Raw genomic sequence first — 17,601 nt, forward strand, 5'->3', positions numbered from 1 at the left:
TCAAATGACCACATCAGTAAAAACTGGTGCTTACAAGGCTAAACTAAATTAAATAAAGAAGCAGTACCATAAAACAAAAATGATGTGTAGCATCTTGTATAGAAGAAGAAGAAGAAGAAATCCTCTGGTGTTTTAGGAGATCAGGAGAAGAACAGCATCTGGATCAATGGATCAATCTGACAGTTAGGAAACGCTATAGTCTGTTAAACCTGCAGTAGGCAGTATATTTTTGGCATCATTGGGCAAAAATTCCATAATAACCTTTCAGCATATTGTAATTCAAGTGTACTGAGAGATAACTAGACTTCTGCTCCTCCTCATGGCTCTGTTTTCAGGCTTTAAAACATCTAGCCCGTGACGGGAGACTTTGGCCATCACAGGTCAGTTCATTGAGAGAGCGTTCCTATTGGCTGTGCTCCAGTCATGTGACAGGTACTTGGCGTTCCTTCACCAGATTTCACAATGGCGGCGGCGTCACAAACGTTCTCATTTTACAGCTAAACCGTGCACTACAAGACGATTCTGAAAACATCTGAGGAGAGAAATAGACATTAACGTAACATAATATTGATTCATATTTGATCAGCGCTGCCTCGTTTGACCTTTTGGTCGGAGTTCGCGAGTGATTGACAGCCGGCTCTCATAGACGGCAGATAGACAGCAGACCTCAGATCAGCTCTTACTGCTTGTTTTCCTCCGGTCTGTGAAATCTTGCAGATGCCGTTTTTAATCATCTTTGCTCCAATCTCGCCTACTTCAGCTTTAAAAGGAAGATATTGAAAAGATGGTTGTAAAAACGCGTAAGTATCATAAACGTGTGTTTACCACAGAGTTTATTCTCTGCAATAATCCAAAACCCAATGGATCAATCCCGTTGGCTTTTTGTGGAGGGAACCCAGGGCGATGCTAACTTCCTGGTTGGCCAACAGAAATACGTCATCCCTGCAACAGTCTGTGGTGCTCTTTGGAGTCAAGGGCCACGATAACTGCAAACAAGAGGAGAAAATCCAATTGTACTCCTAGTCTAAAGAAAAGCCTTCAATATTACATTGCTGACAGACAAGCAGATTTGCCATATTAAAGCTGCAGTTGGTAACTTTGAGTTATAAAATGTTATTTTTTATAAAATTTTCACTATATCCTGACATTAGTGCATGAGACAGATAATCTGTGTACTTGTGATCCTAATGGCATTTGCAAGAGGAGGGCTAATTTATTATTTTTATTTATTTTTTAGAGGGCGACCAGCGCCCCCCAGGAGGTGGCGCCCTAGGCGACCGCCTATATGGCCTATGGTTTACCCGGCCCTGCATTTGGTGCACTCTGGTGTTCACTTGGATTGTTTTTATTATTTACAAGCTGATGATGAGCAACCAAACGCAATATTAGTTTGTGTCTCCATGAGGCTAGACTGTCCTCTTTTATGGAGGTGAACCGAACCGACCCAGGGCCCTGCAGGTGTCTGAGGTAGAGGAGGAGCCACCATGACACTATGGTCCTGTGGGGAGGCACGCAGCGCTGCCTCTGAGGCTGTAATGAATATAATTGGTTAGTCAGATCAGTGCTGTCTGTCAGCAGCTTGTTAACACATCAGCAGCACTGGGAACTGGTGACAACAGTGATGTCACGGTTTGGTTTACTGGTATCAACCTCTAGGATTCAGCCCTTCAGCTGACTCATTCCAAGCCTTTTCACTCAATCTGTCATCAACTAGCAGCCAGTCTGGTCTCAAGCCCCCCCATTGGTTCCTAGATGCTGCAGTTTTCATCACAACTCTGAAGTGTTTCAGTGTTATTCTTCATATCAGAGAATATACAACTGTTCTATGAGATCCATCAAGAGGTTTCATGGTTCAAAGTAGTAAATCGTTGTGTTGACTGCCTCCTGACAGCGAGGTGATTCAGTGAGCAGTGCAACCTGGGAGACACTGGAGACAACAAGATGAATCCGGAGCAGCTTAGCAATTATAAATGCACACGGGGCCAGTGATTATCTACGGGTGATCTCCAGTATCATGAAATGAGCGCTGCAGCCTGGAGACCAGCTTCAACAGATCTGATCCCTGCAGGAGAGACTCGCTGAGGCTGCAGACAGAGCAGAACACCAACGTGTTTGAGACGATCGGTGCTTTTCATTCACTAACTTAGCACGGAATCCATTTTTATTTAGTTTTTATTTACGTACAATCACTTTATGAGACTATTGATCCTTTTTGTTTGTTTTCCTACCAATATCCAGCAACACGTGACGCACGTGTCATTGTCTATTCTGTCTCTCAGAGGTTGTTGTGGGCCGACTTTTCAAGCCAGATAACGCTACGAAGTTATGCCAAATTTTGGCGGGAAAAAACTGGCATTGCCATTTTCAAAAGGGTCCCTTGACCTCTGACCTCCAGATATGTGAATGAAAATGGGTTCTATGGTTACCCACGAGTCTCCCCTTTACAGACATGCCCACTTTATCACATGTCGTTTTTGAATGCAGTATAAATATTCTAAAATGGTTTATTTGAATATTTCTGCATACTGGGGTCCCTAAACAGTCTTAGAATTACATAAAGTGGGTATGACTGTAAAGCTGAGACTCTTGTGGATCCAATGAGCCCAACAATATATGTATTCATGTGTGATGATGTTAGTCCCCATAGGACTCTTAGTCCCTTGGGTTCTAAAAGGAGACTGAGTGAATATAACTCCCCACTAAATCTACCAGAAATGACAGACCAACAAAGAAGGTATCGGACCCAAATGAGATGAGATTAAAAAAAAATTAAAAATGTTTTTCTGTCTTTTACGTCACACTAGCTTGTCGTGAAGGTTAAATAACGCTCCGAAGTTAAGCAACATTTTGGCGAGGAAAAACTTGTATGGCCATTTTCAAAGGGGTCCCATGACCTCTGACCTCCAGGCATGCCCACTTTATGATAACCACATACAGTTTGGGGGCAAGTCATAGTCAAGTCAGCACACTGACACACTGACAGCTGTTGTTGCCTGTTGGGCTGCAGTTTTCCATGTTATATGAGTATATTGTTTTATGCTAAATGCAGTACCTGTGAGGGTTTCTGGACAATATCTGTCATTGTTTTGTGTTGTTAATTGATTTACAATAATAAATATATACATATATTTGCATAAAGCAGCATATTTGTTCACTCCCATGTTAATAAGAGTATTAAATACTTGACAAATCTCCCTTTAATCGATTGACAGCCCTAATTAATACACAACTTATATACCGTTTTGTCTTCCTTGTCCAGCTCTACCCTGTGACATGCTACATACCTGAACACTAGAGGGCAGCAGTGCTGCATCAGCTATATGAAATGACAGGAACCTGGTCAAGACTTCTTTAGCTGAGTGTAGAAAGCATCTATCTCTCCAGCTGGAAGGATTTTCAAACCCAAAAAGCAAAACAAACTCAGTCAAAGAAATACACCTCAAGTTTATTTCATGAAGTAAACTTAAGTATACTTTAAGTATATTCCCAAGGATAATTTATGTAATAAGTATACTAAGATCAATGTGCCAGTAGTATACTTGTAAGTGTACTACTTCAATACTTCTTGGGACTAAATTGGCTCACTGTTTAGTTAATAAAAGTATACGTTTAAGTGTACTTTACATGTAAGAGTAGTAAACTTTGAGTACACAACTAGTTACATCCAAGTTGTATTTCGTACTGCAACTATACTATGAACTATACTACAAGTGAACTTAAAGGTATAGTTGATGTTCAGTTCTAATTTGCAAATGTTCGCATGCTAAGATAGGATAAAATAAGATATTCCTTTATTAGTCCCACAGTGGGACTAACACGCTAAACTAAGATGTGTTAACATTTAGCTGAAAGCAGTACTTAGGCTTCACTCTTAGTCTTGTTGTTAATTTGTTTTCTAACCATGAGATTAGTGTGTGACATGTGGTTTAATTCTGCTTCCTGTTTTCATGATCAACATCAGAAGTTAAGAAACCGAGATGCAAACACACACACACACACGCCAATATAGATAAAGAGACAATCGCATTTAATAAAGGGGGATCTGCACCAAACGTGTGAACAAAGACGTGTGTCCGTACAGGAAGCAAAACTATGTGTTGCGCTCTGCCCACGACCACACTGCGAGCAGCAGTTTCTCATGTGAGAAATTTCACTTCTGTGTTATTACGGCTTGATTACAGGAATACAAAACCACAGAATGGAGTCAACAGCAATATTCAATGTTATTCACCTCAGTAAACACATCATTATGTACAAATGTATCATATATTGTCAATGTAAAAACAATGATTACTTCAAGGGCATTAAAACTCAATCAATACAAAACACATTGATAAACACAAATTGGTAAAAGAAATATGTGAATAAATCAGATACACGTTACAGGTTACAAAACCTTGAAATGAATGCGAAATGTTTTGATATTAACCATTTGAACTTAGCAGATTGATTTCAAGGTGCAGACAAAGGCACGTTATCATGGATATGGTTGGCAGGCAAGGCATCATGGGAGGGCTGGCAGCGGCGGCTCGATGTGTCCCTGGATTTTCCTGCACAGGAGAGATCAGTTACTGTATTACGCATTTATTCTTATATATTATATATATATATATATTATATTATATTTATATAAATATATTATATTATATTTATATATACAGTATATATATTATATTATATTTATAAATATATATATACATATATATACATATATATATGTATATATATATTATATATATATTCACTGGACAAAGATATTCACTGTACAAAGATATATGACACAAAGATATTCACTGTACAAAGATAGATGACAAAGATATTCACTGTACAAAGATAGATGACACAGATATATAGATATATATTGCATATTATATTACATATATGTATTATATTTATATATATATTATATTATATTATTATTATATATAAATATAAATATTATATATTTTGTTTTGTGTTTTTTACTGTTTTGTTTTTCAGATGAGACCTAAAATTCTCACCTTTACACCCACACATTGATGCGACACAGAAAGTTATCACTAAGATGACGAACAGCGTGATCCTGACAACATGGTACACAAACCGCCAGGAGTACTCAATTGCTGGAAGGTAAAAGAGGACATTTGATTAAGCATCAAAGAAGTATCATGGATGTATGAAAGGTTAAGTCATGAAAAGAAAATACCAGAGTGAATTAAGTTTTCTTACCTGGTTTTGAAGTCGTCCCTGTACCGGTGGTGTGCATGACATCATTTGAAAAACATTCAGATTGTTTATTTGCCACAACATAATCAGATTATTTGGGAAATGGCTTCATTATAACAGCTTCAGTCATGTATAGGTTTAGTCTTTCTGTGTAGAAAATCATACTCACCAATGACAGTGACGTTAATGTTATGACTGAGACTGCTTCCACTTCCACACTGATACAAACCTGAGTCGCTTCTGAGTATCTTTTGAAAGATCAACAACGACCTCCCTTCTAAACGATCTAAAAGTTCCCACTTCGTTTTAATGTGACTGCTGCTTCTGACGTTGACAGGGACAAATGTTTTATCAAGTTTATACCAGGAGACTGTTGGTGGTGGATAGGTGCAGAAAGCAACAGTGCAGTGAATCTCAAGGTCTCCTCCAAGGGCAACTCCATAAACCGTGTTACGGCGTACTTTAACTTCAACTTCACAATCTGAATCGTCACCTGCAAAAGGAAAATGACAAAATGATCAGACAATGTATCCCCGTCTGATGGACAGTCTGATACCAGACACAATGTGAAAGCAGTGGAAAAAGTGTCTAACATTTTTAAAAATCAGTCTGTAGGAATGAGGTGGTTAAAGTCATTTCTACTGCCTGAAATTGTTGTATAAGAAGTATGGCTTATTATTTTGTACCTTTTATTTTATCAGACATCTACACATACTCATAAACGTCTAGTTTTCGTTCTTCATTTTAATGCAGCGCTGTTGAGTCTTTGGGCTGTTTCTGTACGCCTGCTCTGGATTTCATACGTGAGATATAATAAATATATTTGAAACAGTTTCAATTTTTAACCTTTAACATGCAAAACATAATTTATCTGATTCCTATTCATAAATACGTTACTCGGCGACAGAGGAAAAAAAAGACAGAAACAAAGACCTACTCAGATTGAGACAAAGAAAAATTTACCATCAGCATCCAAAGTGATGAGGAGCGCCGCTAAGATGGACACATGAAGGATGGTCAGGCAGTAGTTGGGTCTCATGGTGGAACCACTTCAAAAACCAGCTATCCACTTCTACTATCACTGCAGGTCTGCTCTAGATATCACAGTACATGGGACATGTGTGGTTTACTCTACTTCCTCCTTTTGACTACCTTGGTCTTTGGCGTATGCAAACCCCCATCACACTCAACATACCTATCACAGCACAGAAAGGGACATTTGACCAATCAGAACAAATGTTGTGACATGTTTCCTTATATAGAATAGTCTTTGGGCACAAATAGGTTAATGAGGTTAAAAGGAGTTTGCTTTGGTGAGTTCACGTGAAACCAAAGAATAACCTCAAGACATCACTTGACCTCACTGAAGACATAAAAACAAGTGTTATAAACATCAAATGACCACATCAGTAAAAACTGGTGCTCACAACGCTAAACTAAATTAAATAAAGAAGCAGTACCATAAAACAAAAATGATGTGTAGCATCTTGTATAGAAGAAGAAGAAGAAGAAATCCTCTGGTGTTTTAGGAAATCAGGAGATGAACAGCATCTGGATCAATGGATCAATCTGACAGTTAGGAAACGCTATAGTCTGTTAAAGCTGCAGTAGGCAGTATATTTTTGGTATTATTGGGCAAAAATTCCATAATAACCTTTCAGCATATTGTAATTCAAGTGTTCTGAGAGATATCACAGGTCAGTTCATTAAGAGAGCATTCCTATTGGCTGTGCTCCGGTCATGTGACCGGTACTTGGCGTTCCTTCACCAGATTTCACAATGGCGGCGGCGTCACAAACGTTCTCATTTTACAGCTAAACCGTGCACTACAAGATGATTCTGAAAACATCTGAGGAGAGAAATAGGCATTAACATAACATAATATTGATTCATATTTGATCAGCGCTGCCTCGTTTGACCTTTTGGTCGGAGTTGGCGAGTGATTGACAGCCGGCTCTCATAGACGGCAGATGGACAGCAGACCTCAGATCAGCTCTTACTGCTTGTTTTCCTCCAGTCTGTGAAATCATGCAGATTACTTTTTTTATCATATTTGCTCCAATCTCGCCTACTTCAGCTTTAAAAGGAAGATATTGAAAACAGAGTTTATTCTCTGCAATAATCCAAAACCCAATTGAACAATCCCGTTGGCTTTTTGTGGAGGGAACCAGGGCGATGCTAACTTCCTGGTTGGCCAACAGAAATAGGTCATCCCTGCAGCAGTCTGTGGTGCTCTTTGGAGTCAAGGGCCACGACAACTGCAAACAAGAGGAGAAAATCCAATTGTACTCTTAGTCTAAAGAAAAGCCTTCAATATTACATGGCTGACAGACAAACAGATTTGCCATATTAAAGCTGCAGCTGGTAACTTTGAGTAAATGTAATAAAATGTTATTTTTTATAAAATGTTCACTATATCCTGACATTAGTGCATGAGACAGATCATCTGTGTACTTGTGATCCTAATGGCATTTTTAGAGGTTGCGCCCTAGGCGACCGCCTGTATGGCCTATGCCTTAAGCCGGCCCTGCATTTGGTGCACTCTGGTGTTCACTTGGATTGTTTTTTTTATTTACAGGCTGATGATGAGCAACCAAACGCAATATTAGTTTGTGTCTCCGTGAGGCTAGACTGTCCTCTTTTATGGAGGTGAACTGAACTGACTCGGGGCCCTGCAGGGGTCTGAGATAGAGGAGGAGCCACCATGACACTATGGTCCTGTGGGGAGGCACGCAGCGCTGCCTCTGAGGCTGTAATGAATATAATTGGTGAGTCAGATCAGTGCTGGCTGTCAGCAGCTTGTTAACACATCAGCAGCACTGGGAACTGATGACAACAGTGATGTCACAGTTTGGTTTTACTGGTATCAACCTCCAGGATTCAGCCCTTCAGCTGACTCATTCCAAGCCTTTTCACTCAATCTGTCATCAACTAGCAGCCAGTGTGGTCTCAAGCCCCCCCATTGGTTCCTAGAGGCTGCAGTTTTCATCACAACTCTGAAGTGTTTCAGTGTTATTCTTCATATCAGAGAATATACAACTGTTCTATGAGATCCATCAAGAGGTTTCATGGTTCAAAGTAATAAATCGTTGTGTTGACTGCCTCTTGACAGCGAGGTGATTCAGTGAGCAGTGCAACCTGGGAAACACTGGAGACAACAAGATGAATCCGGAGCAGCTTAGCAATTATAAATGCACACGGGGCCAGTGATTATCTACGGGTGATCTCCAGTATCATGAAATGAGCGCTGCAGCCTGGAGACCAGCTTCAACAGATCTGATCCCTACAGGAGAGACTCGCTGAGGCTGCAGACAGAGCAGAACACCAACGTGTCTGAGACGATCGGTGCTTTTCATTCACTAACTTAGCACGGAATCCATTTTTATTTAGTTTTTATTTACGTACAATCACTTTATGAGACTATTGATCCTTTTTGTTTGTTTTCCTACCAATATCCAGCAACACGTGACGCACGTGTCATTGTCTATTCTGTCACTCAGAGGTTGTTGTGGGCCGACTTTTCAAGCCAGATAACGCTACGAAGTTATGCCAAATTTTGGCGGGGAAAAACTGGCATTGCCATTTTCAAAGGGGTCCCTTGACCTCTGACCTCCAGATATGTGAATGAAAATGGGTTCGATGGGTACCCACGAGTCTCCCCTTTACAGACATGCCCACTTTATCACATGTAGTTTTTGAATGCAGTATAAATATTCTAAAATGGTGTATTTGAATATTTCTGCATACTGGGGTCCCTAAACAGTCTTAGAATTACATAAAGTGGGCATGACTGTAAAGCTGAGACTCTTGTGGATCCAATGAGCCCAACAATATATGTATTCATGTGTGATGATGTTAGTCCCCATAGGACTCTTAGTCCCTTGGGTTCTAAAAGGAGACTGAGTGAATATAACTCCCCACTAAATCTACCAGAAATGACAGACCAACAAAGAAGGTATCGGACCCAAATGAGGCGTAAGTAGAGAAGTAGAGGCTGGCTAAAGATGAGCACCCTCAAAATCGAAACCCCACAAAACACACAAAATCACTGAACACAATGTAAACCCAGAGAGCCAACTGAAGGGGTTGACCCTCTGCAGACACACAACTGACTGAGCAGCCAACCTGCTTATAAAGCCTTCCAGCCAGGCTGATTTTCAACAGCTGAGGGTGATCACCAGGTGCCACCAATGACTCCTGATGAGCAAAGCTCAGAGGAACCTGCAGCCCACATCTGTCATGATCTCCAAATGTCAAAAGTTTTTGATACCAAATCACAGCATGGCTTTTTCTACGGTGTTCCTCAAGGTCTTGGTGTCTTAATGTGGTATTTTGGATGGATTATTGATCATTTTTATATATAAAAAGAGTTAAATTTAGCACCAAATCTGTGAAACAAATGGTACCAACCCAATTTATGAGACACAATAGAGTATGGGAATGACCATCATAATGTTCTAAGCCCTTATACACGTTCACAATTAATTCTAATTAATTAATTGTTGATTAATTGATGTTTATTTCTGATTTATGACTAGGACAACTAGACACACAGTGCTCAAATTAATCTCCAGGTTCCAAGCTTTCAGATGATGTACACCACTTCTATGTGACATCTACAGCTGACCTGCTATCTCCCCCTAAAGACCCCCTGTACCCTCATAAATAAGACAAAAACAGGTCTACGTGGGTCTCAGAGGGTTAACCTAACTCACCAAAAACATGACGACACAGTCTGCCTGACAAAGCTCATCCCTGTCATTAGGCTCCAGAGTTTTCAATGTACTCTAAATATCATTAAAAAGGTATCTGCTAACCGGGCTGTAACATGTCTCCCTTCACAGCAGCAACATCAACATCATCAGTGTGAATTGTGATCCATCACTTCACCTCTATCTGCTCAGCGAGACGCATCAACAGATTAACTCTAATCTCATTTACAGCAGCTAATCTAGACTCTGCTGTGTGGCTGCAGACCGACCTCGCCAGCACATGAAGACCGCTTATATACACTGTATGATCTGATAGAATACGGAGAGAGGTAATGTATTATAAATGTGTGTGAGGTAACAATCCGGACTGATAAGAATGATAACAGGAACAATATAGTTAACGGGAGAAAACACCTGTGTGGGTGTGCAGGTTTTTAAATTCAAGTTGAGTCCCCAAGTTACCAAAGATACCAACTATCTCAGGTTGATTTTTTTGGGGGAAATGTGTATAAAATGATGCAAAAAAAACATCAAAAGCCCTCAAACTAGATCAGGGCTGCCCTAACCTTTTTCCTTGGAGGATCAAAACTGAAACTTAATGATGAGCCGTGCAAAGCAAACACCAAAGAGTGCTCCAGGGATGACGTATTTTTGCAGCCCAACCAGGAAGTTAGCATCGCCCTTGGTTCCCTCCACAAAAAGCCAATGGGATTTCACCATTGGGTTTTGGATTATTGCAGAAAATAAGCTCTGTGGCAAACACACGTTTATGATACTGACACGTTTTATTCAGCAAGATAATCTTCACAAACGAACATGATTTTTTCAGAGTAAATGAAATCAGCAGAAGTACAAAAGCTAACGTCCACGGTCACATGACATTAACCACAGATCTTATTTCAGACATCTAACTCAAATACATAACAATAGACTAAAGAAGTGACCTTGATGAGCGCCATAGGACTGACTGATGATGTATTCTCTGTTTGCACCTCTAACTGCTCTATCAGCTGCTCTCTCTTCCCCAGCGGCCCCCAGCTGTCACCCACTGAGCTCAGGGTCCAAGGGGGACGAAGGGACGCAGTGATTAGCTGAGGCTGCTGGAGGTGGAGTCTGATGTCTCACTTTAGCCGTCCACACACTAAGAGGATTTACTCCGACTGGAAGGGATATAAATAAAGAGGAGGCTCCAACTCCGATCAGTCCTGTTTATCTACCCGGTGACATTTATAGCAAAAAAACATGCCCGTCAAATTATTCTTCATTTGAGATATCATGCAAATATGTTTTCTGTCTTCCTCTGAGACCCACAACAGACCCGTTTTTGTCTTTTTTAAGGGGGTACAGGGGGTCTTTAGGGGCAGATAGCAGGTCAACAGTAGATGTCACATCGAAGTGGTGTACATCATCTGAAAGCTGGGAACCTGGAGATGCCGTTTGGATGGCGAGCACTTCTGTTGTGTAAACTGCTCAGAAACCCCCTTATTGTCAATCTAGCTAGGAAAGCCATTCATCCTCTGAATGCTCTAGGTCTCTAGTCTGATCCATCCATCCTCTGAATGCTCTAGGTCTCTAGTCTGATCCATCCATCCTCTGAATGCTCTAGGTCTCTAGTTTGATCCATCCATCCTCTGAATGCTCTAGGTCTCTAGTCTGATCCATCCATCCTCTGAATGCTCTAGGTCTCTAGTTTGTGGCTGTAAAGTTTCATGAGGCTGTGATTATCCTAGAGGTCACCACAGGTCATTTTATACAGGGAGGTCAAGTTTAGAAAGAAAAATGGTCTCACTACAATGAAATGTCTCCTAGGCATAGAAAATTATCCTTCCTCCCTCTCCCTCCTCTTCCTCCTCCTCCTCCTCCTCCTCCTCGCTCCTCCCTTCATCCTCTGAGGTAATGCAGAGTGGATGAACAGAAGGGGAAGATCTGTGATGAGTGCTGTTTGCTCCGGTGACATGTCTTAGAAGAGAGATATATTGAGGATTTATACATGTGAACATCAGCCCTCCTGTCAGTCTCATGTTGGATGTGACGGACGAAGAACAAACGAGGAACAATATGGGATTCATCCCGAGCTCACCGTGACTTCTCCTCACCGTCTGAACTGCTCGTCATCATCACTCACATCCAGGTAAACTAACAGTAGATTAGTTATAATTTTTAATGTTAGTGTGATTGCAAGAAAGAAAAGCAAACTCTGAAATCCTGAGCTTAACAAGTCACACCGGGTTGGAAACCTAATTTTAGCTGATGTAATCTGGGAGAGAAGGATTTGAGTTAACCAAGAAACATGCTGAGCTAATGGGACTAAACACAGTGAGAAGCTGTCACTTCATCACAGTCTGCTGTATGTGACATGAATGTGGGCCTCCTCTAACTGAAGTGTCTATCACATTAACAAGTGGTCATGTCCGTAGCATTGACCTGTTAGACAGGACAGAACATGGGCAAATCTGCTTGATTTATGCAAAGACATAAGACATTTAGTAGACAAAATAGACATTTTTCCTTCTAAATAATTCAACCACAGACTTTCTGATTGACACACGTTCCCATGCTTAACGTCTGTATTTCTTGTTGTACTTGGCATTGTGACTGTGAGCTCAACACACTGTCCTGCTCCATGTCTCCAGGCTGATGGACACCCAGGATCAGACATCTTCAGTGGGGACAGGACCGCTGTCCAGGTGAGTCTCACTGTGTGTGCTTCCACTTCAATGAGAGACACCAGTACAGTATGTCCGTCGGAGAAAGTCTCAATTCGTTGCAGATAACCGTGTGTTTGTCTGATTTAGGTCATTTTTTTGTATCTCTTTCCTTAGGATGTCCCACATGATGCGCCCTGGGAGGAGCAGTGTTGGCCCTGCAGAGTCCAGCCCCAGCAGCCAGAGGACAGAGGAGAACACAAGGAGCAGGTGAGCTGCACATCCCAGTGACGGAGGATCTGACCAAGACTTTCAGTGTCATGTCCATTTCAAAAGGGGTCACTTGACCTCTGACCTTCAGATATGTGAATGTAAATGGGTTCTATGGGTACCCACGAGTCTCCCCTTTACAGACATGCCCACTTTATGATAATCACATGCAGTTTGGGGCAAGTCATAGTCAAGTCAGCACACTGACAGCTGTTGTTGCCTGTTGGGCTGCAGTTTGCCATGTTATGATTTGAGCATATTGTTTTATGCTAAATGCAGTACCTGTGAGGGTTTCTGGACAATATTTGAAATTGTTTTGTTGTCCAGTAATAAAATATATACATACCTTTGCATAAAGCAGCATATTTGCCCACTCCCATGTTGATAAGAGTATTAAATACTTGACATGTCTCCCTTTAAGGTTCATTTTGAACAGATAAAAAATGTGCGATTAATCACGATTAAATATTTTAATCGATTGACAGGCCTAATTTGAACCCGTGCAAAATATAAAATTATTTTAGAATTTACTGTGAAAGTCTAAAAGGACCTCTACTGGTGAGAAGAAGTAACCAGCCAAGTCCATAACATTTAAATATTTTAATCGATTGACAGCCCTAATTTATATATTTTCATATTTCATAGCATATTAAAAAAATTGTTGAAAAATATCAGGTGTAATTTATGACTAGCAAGCAAAACATCCCAATACTCTGGCAGTGCTCCATATGACTGTACAGCCAGCACACTCTGGTGTGTTGCTTGTGTATTACCTTCCTGATTGCTGGTAGATATACGTTAGACTGCTGTAAATCTTCTGGTATTGACTTGCTGTATGTCTTGGTCACAAATGCATGTTTCTCTTCCAGTGATGGTCGGTCGGCCCTGGCTGCTCAAAACATGAACAACTGCAACAACAATGACGGGTAAGATGATATATGGATCCTCTCTCACACACCCTTAATCACACTAATTCACTTCAATTGCAGGAAACAGTTGTTGAATACATGCATCAACCTCAAGATATGCGAATGAAAATGGGTTCTCTGGGTACCCACGAGTCTCCCCTTTACAGACATGCCCACTTTATGATAATCACATTTGTCATTGTTTTGTTAATTGTTTTTCCAATAATAAATATATACATACATTTGCATATTTGCTCACTTAAATACTTGACAAATCTCTATTTAAGGGACATTTTGAACAGATAAAAGATATGCGATTAATTGGCAATTAATTATTTTAATCAATTGACAGCCCTAAATAAAACAGTAGTGTAGTGGCAGCTCCTTGTTTTATCTCCTGCAACATGTACAGTGACATGACAGTACTGTGTCACAGTGCCCCCATCAGGCTCTCTGACACTACTGAATCACAAGGATCGAAATATTTACCTCACCTGCCTCTTTCCTCCCTTTCTGGATATTTACAGTAAAAAAGATGGCAAGACAGAGGAGCCCAAAAAGGACGACAAGAAAGAAGATAAGAAAGACGACAAGAAAGATGACAAAAAAGATGACAAGAAAGACGACAAGAAAGATGACAAGAAAGATGCCAAAAAGGATGATAAAAAGGAAGAACCGTGAGTACCACATACTCTTTTCTATGGCTGCATCTTTCCATCAAATGGGACTTTTAGACAATAGTTTTACACACATTTCCTCAATCCTGACTGACAGATTTGGTATCTTTGTTAACTTTGGAAATCTCTACTATAATTTAAAATAAAGTTCTGTGGATTTGAACAAAGTTTGTCCACACCACACGAGTAATGTTTAGGTGTCATACTTTTGGGAACAGCTGCAACATTATTTTATTTAGGGAACAAGTTAGTATGTTAAGCAGTGATAACACTGGCAGTAATACCACTAGATGTAGTAACATTAAGAGCAATTGTAGAGGTAGTATTCTTGCTATCTGAGGTGTACTTAATTTATTTTTAAATTCATAATATTAAAAATCAATGTATCTAGTATGTTAAAGGTAAAAATGAAGATCCAAATCTGTAAAAGTCTCTTTGGAAACACAATTTTCTAAACTGGATCATCTGTAGAGAGTAGTTTCCAGTCCAAGTAAGGCTGGGTATATGTTGAAATTCTTCAATAAAGATACACATATAATACTTGAATCTCTGTACTGATACCAACAACCTTTATCAGTACTTTAATTTGCTGAATATAAACATGTTATTTAACAAAATAATTCTCATTTCAGAAAGGAGGTGTGGATCATGGACCCCGCCACAGATATGTACTATTACTGGCTGTGGACGATATCCATCCCGGTGTTCTACAACCTGATGTTACTGGTGGCCAGGTCGGAATTCTATATCATTATATATATTCAGATTTTTCTCTTTACCTTATTGTTGTTTCAAAGGTTGATGTCATGGTTTTGCTTCTCTGCAGGTCTTGTTTTAATGAGCTGCAGTATCAGAATACGACAATGTGGATAGTTTTGGACTACACTTCAGATCTCCTCTACCTGATGGACACCTTTGTTAGATTCAGGACAGGTCAGTGACAGGTGCTGAATGTGTGGAAAATTAAACAGACTTTGAGTATATGATAGTAATATTGTAACGTGTCAACAGGTTTCCTGGAGCAAGGTCTTCTTGTAAGGGATGAAAAGATCCTGAAAGAAAGGTACATGAAGACACGCCAGTTCCGATTAGACGTCATATCGTTGATTCCCACGGATATCGTATTCCTCTATATTGGAATCGGCAACGCAGAGTGGAGGTTCAACCGCCTCTTTAGGCTAGGCCGACTCTTTGAGTTCTTTGACCGGACTGAAACTCGAACAAACTTCCCCAACATCTTCCGAATTGGTAACCTTGTCCTTTACATTATCATCATCATCCACTGGAACGCTTGCCTCTTCTTTGCCATCTCCAAGACGCTCGGCTTTGGCTCAGACTCCTGGGTGTATCCAGACCTAAAGAAACCGGAGTACGGTCGCCTGGCCAGGCAGTACATCTACTGCTTTTACTGGTCCACTCTTACCCTGACCACTATTGGTGAGACGCCACCCCCAGTCCGAGACGTTGAATACTTTTTTGTGGTGGCTGACTTCCTCACTGGGGTTCTGATCTTTGCCACGATTGTAGGCAATGTCGGTGCCATGATTTCCAACATGAATGCCGCACGTGTAGAGTTCCAGGCTAAGATTGACTCTATAAAGCAATACATGGAATTTCGAAAGGTCACCAAAGACCTGGAGATAAGAGTAGTGAAGTGGTTTGACTACCTGTGGACGGAGGAGAAAACCTGCGATGAGAAGCTGGTGCTGAAGAACCTCCCAGACAAGCTAAAGGCTGAGATAGCCATCAACGTCCATATGGAGACCCTGAAAAAAGTACGCATCTTTCAAGACTGTGAAGCGGGCTTGCTCATTGAGTTGGTCCTTAAACTTCAGCCTCAAGTTTTCAGTCCTGGGGACTACATCTGTAAGAAGGGGGACATTGGCAGGGAAATGTATATCATCAAGGGAGGAAAGCTGGCTGTGGTAGCAGATGATGGGGTTACCCAGTTTGTGGTCCTCAGTGATGGGGCATACTTCGGAGAAATCAGCATCCTCGGTATCAAGGGCAGTAAGGCGGGAAACCGAAGAACAGCCAACATCCGAAGTGTGGGCTACTCCGATCTGTTTGCCCTGTCAAAAGACGATCTGATGGAGGCACTCGTTGAATATCCGGATGCAAAGACTCTGCTGGAGGACAAGGGAAAGGCCATCCTGATGAAAGATAATCTCATAGATGAGTCTCTGATGTCTGTAATTGACGCCAAAGACATGGAGGATAAAGTCAATCGGATTGAAGCCGGTATGGACGTCATGGCGGCCAAATTTCGAAGGCTGACGGCCCAGTATGAATCTTCCCAGCGTAAACTCAAACAACGGCTCAGTAATATGTCGAACGAGGTCCGAACCCTCGGAGTAGACGATGAGTAGATCTTGGTCTTCTGAGGTCATCCCACGGTACTGTAGGACTCTTTGTACACACCAAATGGCATATGAACAGCAGCTGGACAGTGACCGTCTCCATTCATTATTATCACTACCGAGTATCAAAAAACTGTCCGCAATAGGGTATCAGATTCTCAGTCTTGTTTACATCCTTTAAACAGTTGTTCTCGGATCATTTACTTTATTTTGTACTGATATATCCAGGCATAGTTCTATTACAGCTGTTTGTGAGTAACAAAAGGTGTCAAAAACCTTACCAATTTGGTCTCGGAACTAAAATTTGTGTCATATTTGCACCGGTTATGTGAAGCCCTCACATTGCATTTCTGTGATCAGTTACAAAGACATCTGTCAATGCTACATGTATATTTAAGGCAATCCACAAAATGACCTGTAATACCACTGTCACTTTGCCTAGATCTTCAGTAATATGCACTTTTTCTTTGATTACTCATGTGATTAAAAAGAACACTATCCTTTTTCATTTTTATTTTGTGATATTTGTAGCATGACTTTAAAAGCAACACTGTTACCAGAATCATTGTTTCCTGGCTCTGTTTTCCAAGAATGGTTTTAAATAAACTGATTTAAAGTCTGTCTGTGTCCATTTCCATCTGAAGCAGAGATTTAGGAAGTCAAATATAAGTTATGGGACTATTATTATAGGGAAAGATGAGTCAAATGTTGACCACAACTATACAGTAAGTGACTGGTAAGCATGTCCAGCTTATTATAATGTTTATTCATACAGCTTATTTTCTGCAATAATCAAAAAGCCAATGGAACAATCCCATTGTTGC

The 17,601-nt window shown here is 40.6% G+C and overlaps 2 protein-coding genes and 1 long non-coding RNA gene across 3 annotated transcripts; 1 reads left to right on the plus strand and 2 right to left on the minus strand.

Annotated features, from left to right (window-relative positions):
• Positions 1-4,006: 4,006 nt before the first annotated feature.
• Positions 4,007-5,155, minus strand: LOC119483884. The gene is made up of 2 exons (XR_005205842.1): positions 5,001-5,155; positions 4,007-4,550 (listed from the first exon to the last, which is right to left on the minus strand). It is a non-coding gene; the product is annotated as an uncharacterized LOC119483884 (long non-coding RNA).
• Positions 5,156-5,321: 166 nt separating this feature from the next.
• On the minus strand, positions 5,322-6,375 carry LOC119483838 (B- and T-lymphocyte attenuator-like). Its single transcript, XM_037762344.1, has 2 exons — positions 6,169-6,375; positions 5,322-5,698 (listed from the first exon to the last, which is right to left on the minus strand). The coding sequence occupies exons 1-2, from the start codon at positions 6,242-6,244 to the stop codon at positions 5,328-5,330; spliced, it is 447 nt and encodes a 148-aa protein (XP_037618272.1). The 5' UTR covers positions 6,245-6,375; the 3' UTR covers positions 5,322-5,327.
• Positions 6,376-12,507: 6,132 nt separating this feature from the next.
• Positions 12,508-17,265, plus strand: LOC119484036 (cyclic nucleotide-gated channel cone photoreceptor subunit alpha-like). The gene is made up of 7 exons (XM_037762594.1): positions 12,508-12,604; positions 12,740-12,832; positions 13,702-13,758; positions 14,268-14,417; positions 15,050-15,151; positions 15,244-15,350; positions 15,429-17,265. Exons 1-7 carry the CDS (start codon positions 12,555-12,557, stop codon positions 16,784-16,786), a joined length of 1,917 nt encoding a protein of 638 aa, XP_037618522.1. The 5' UTR covers positions 12,508-12,554; the 3' UTR covers positions 16,787-17,265.
• Positions 17,266-17,601: the final 336 nt, after the last annotated feature.

The sequence above is a fragment of the Sebastes umbrosus genome, chromosome 24 (assembly GCF_015220745.1).
Source record: "Sebastes umbrosus isolate fSebUmb1 chromosome 24, fSebUmb1.pri, whole genome shotgun sequence".
NCBI classification, from domain to species: domain Eukaryota; kingdom Metazoa; phylum Chordata; class Actinopteri; order Perciformes; family Sebastidae; genus Sebastes; species Sebastes umbrosus.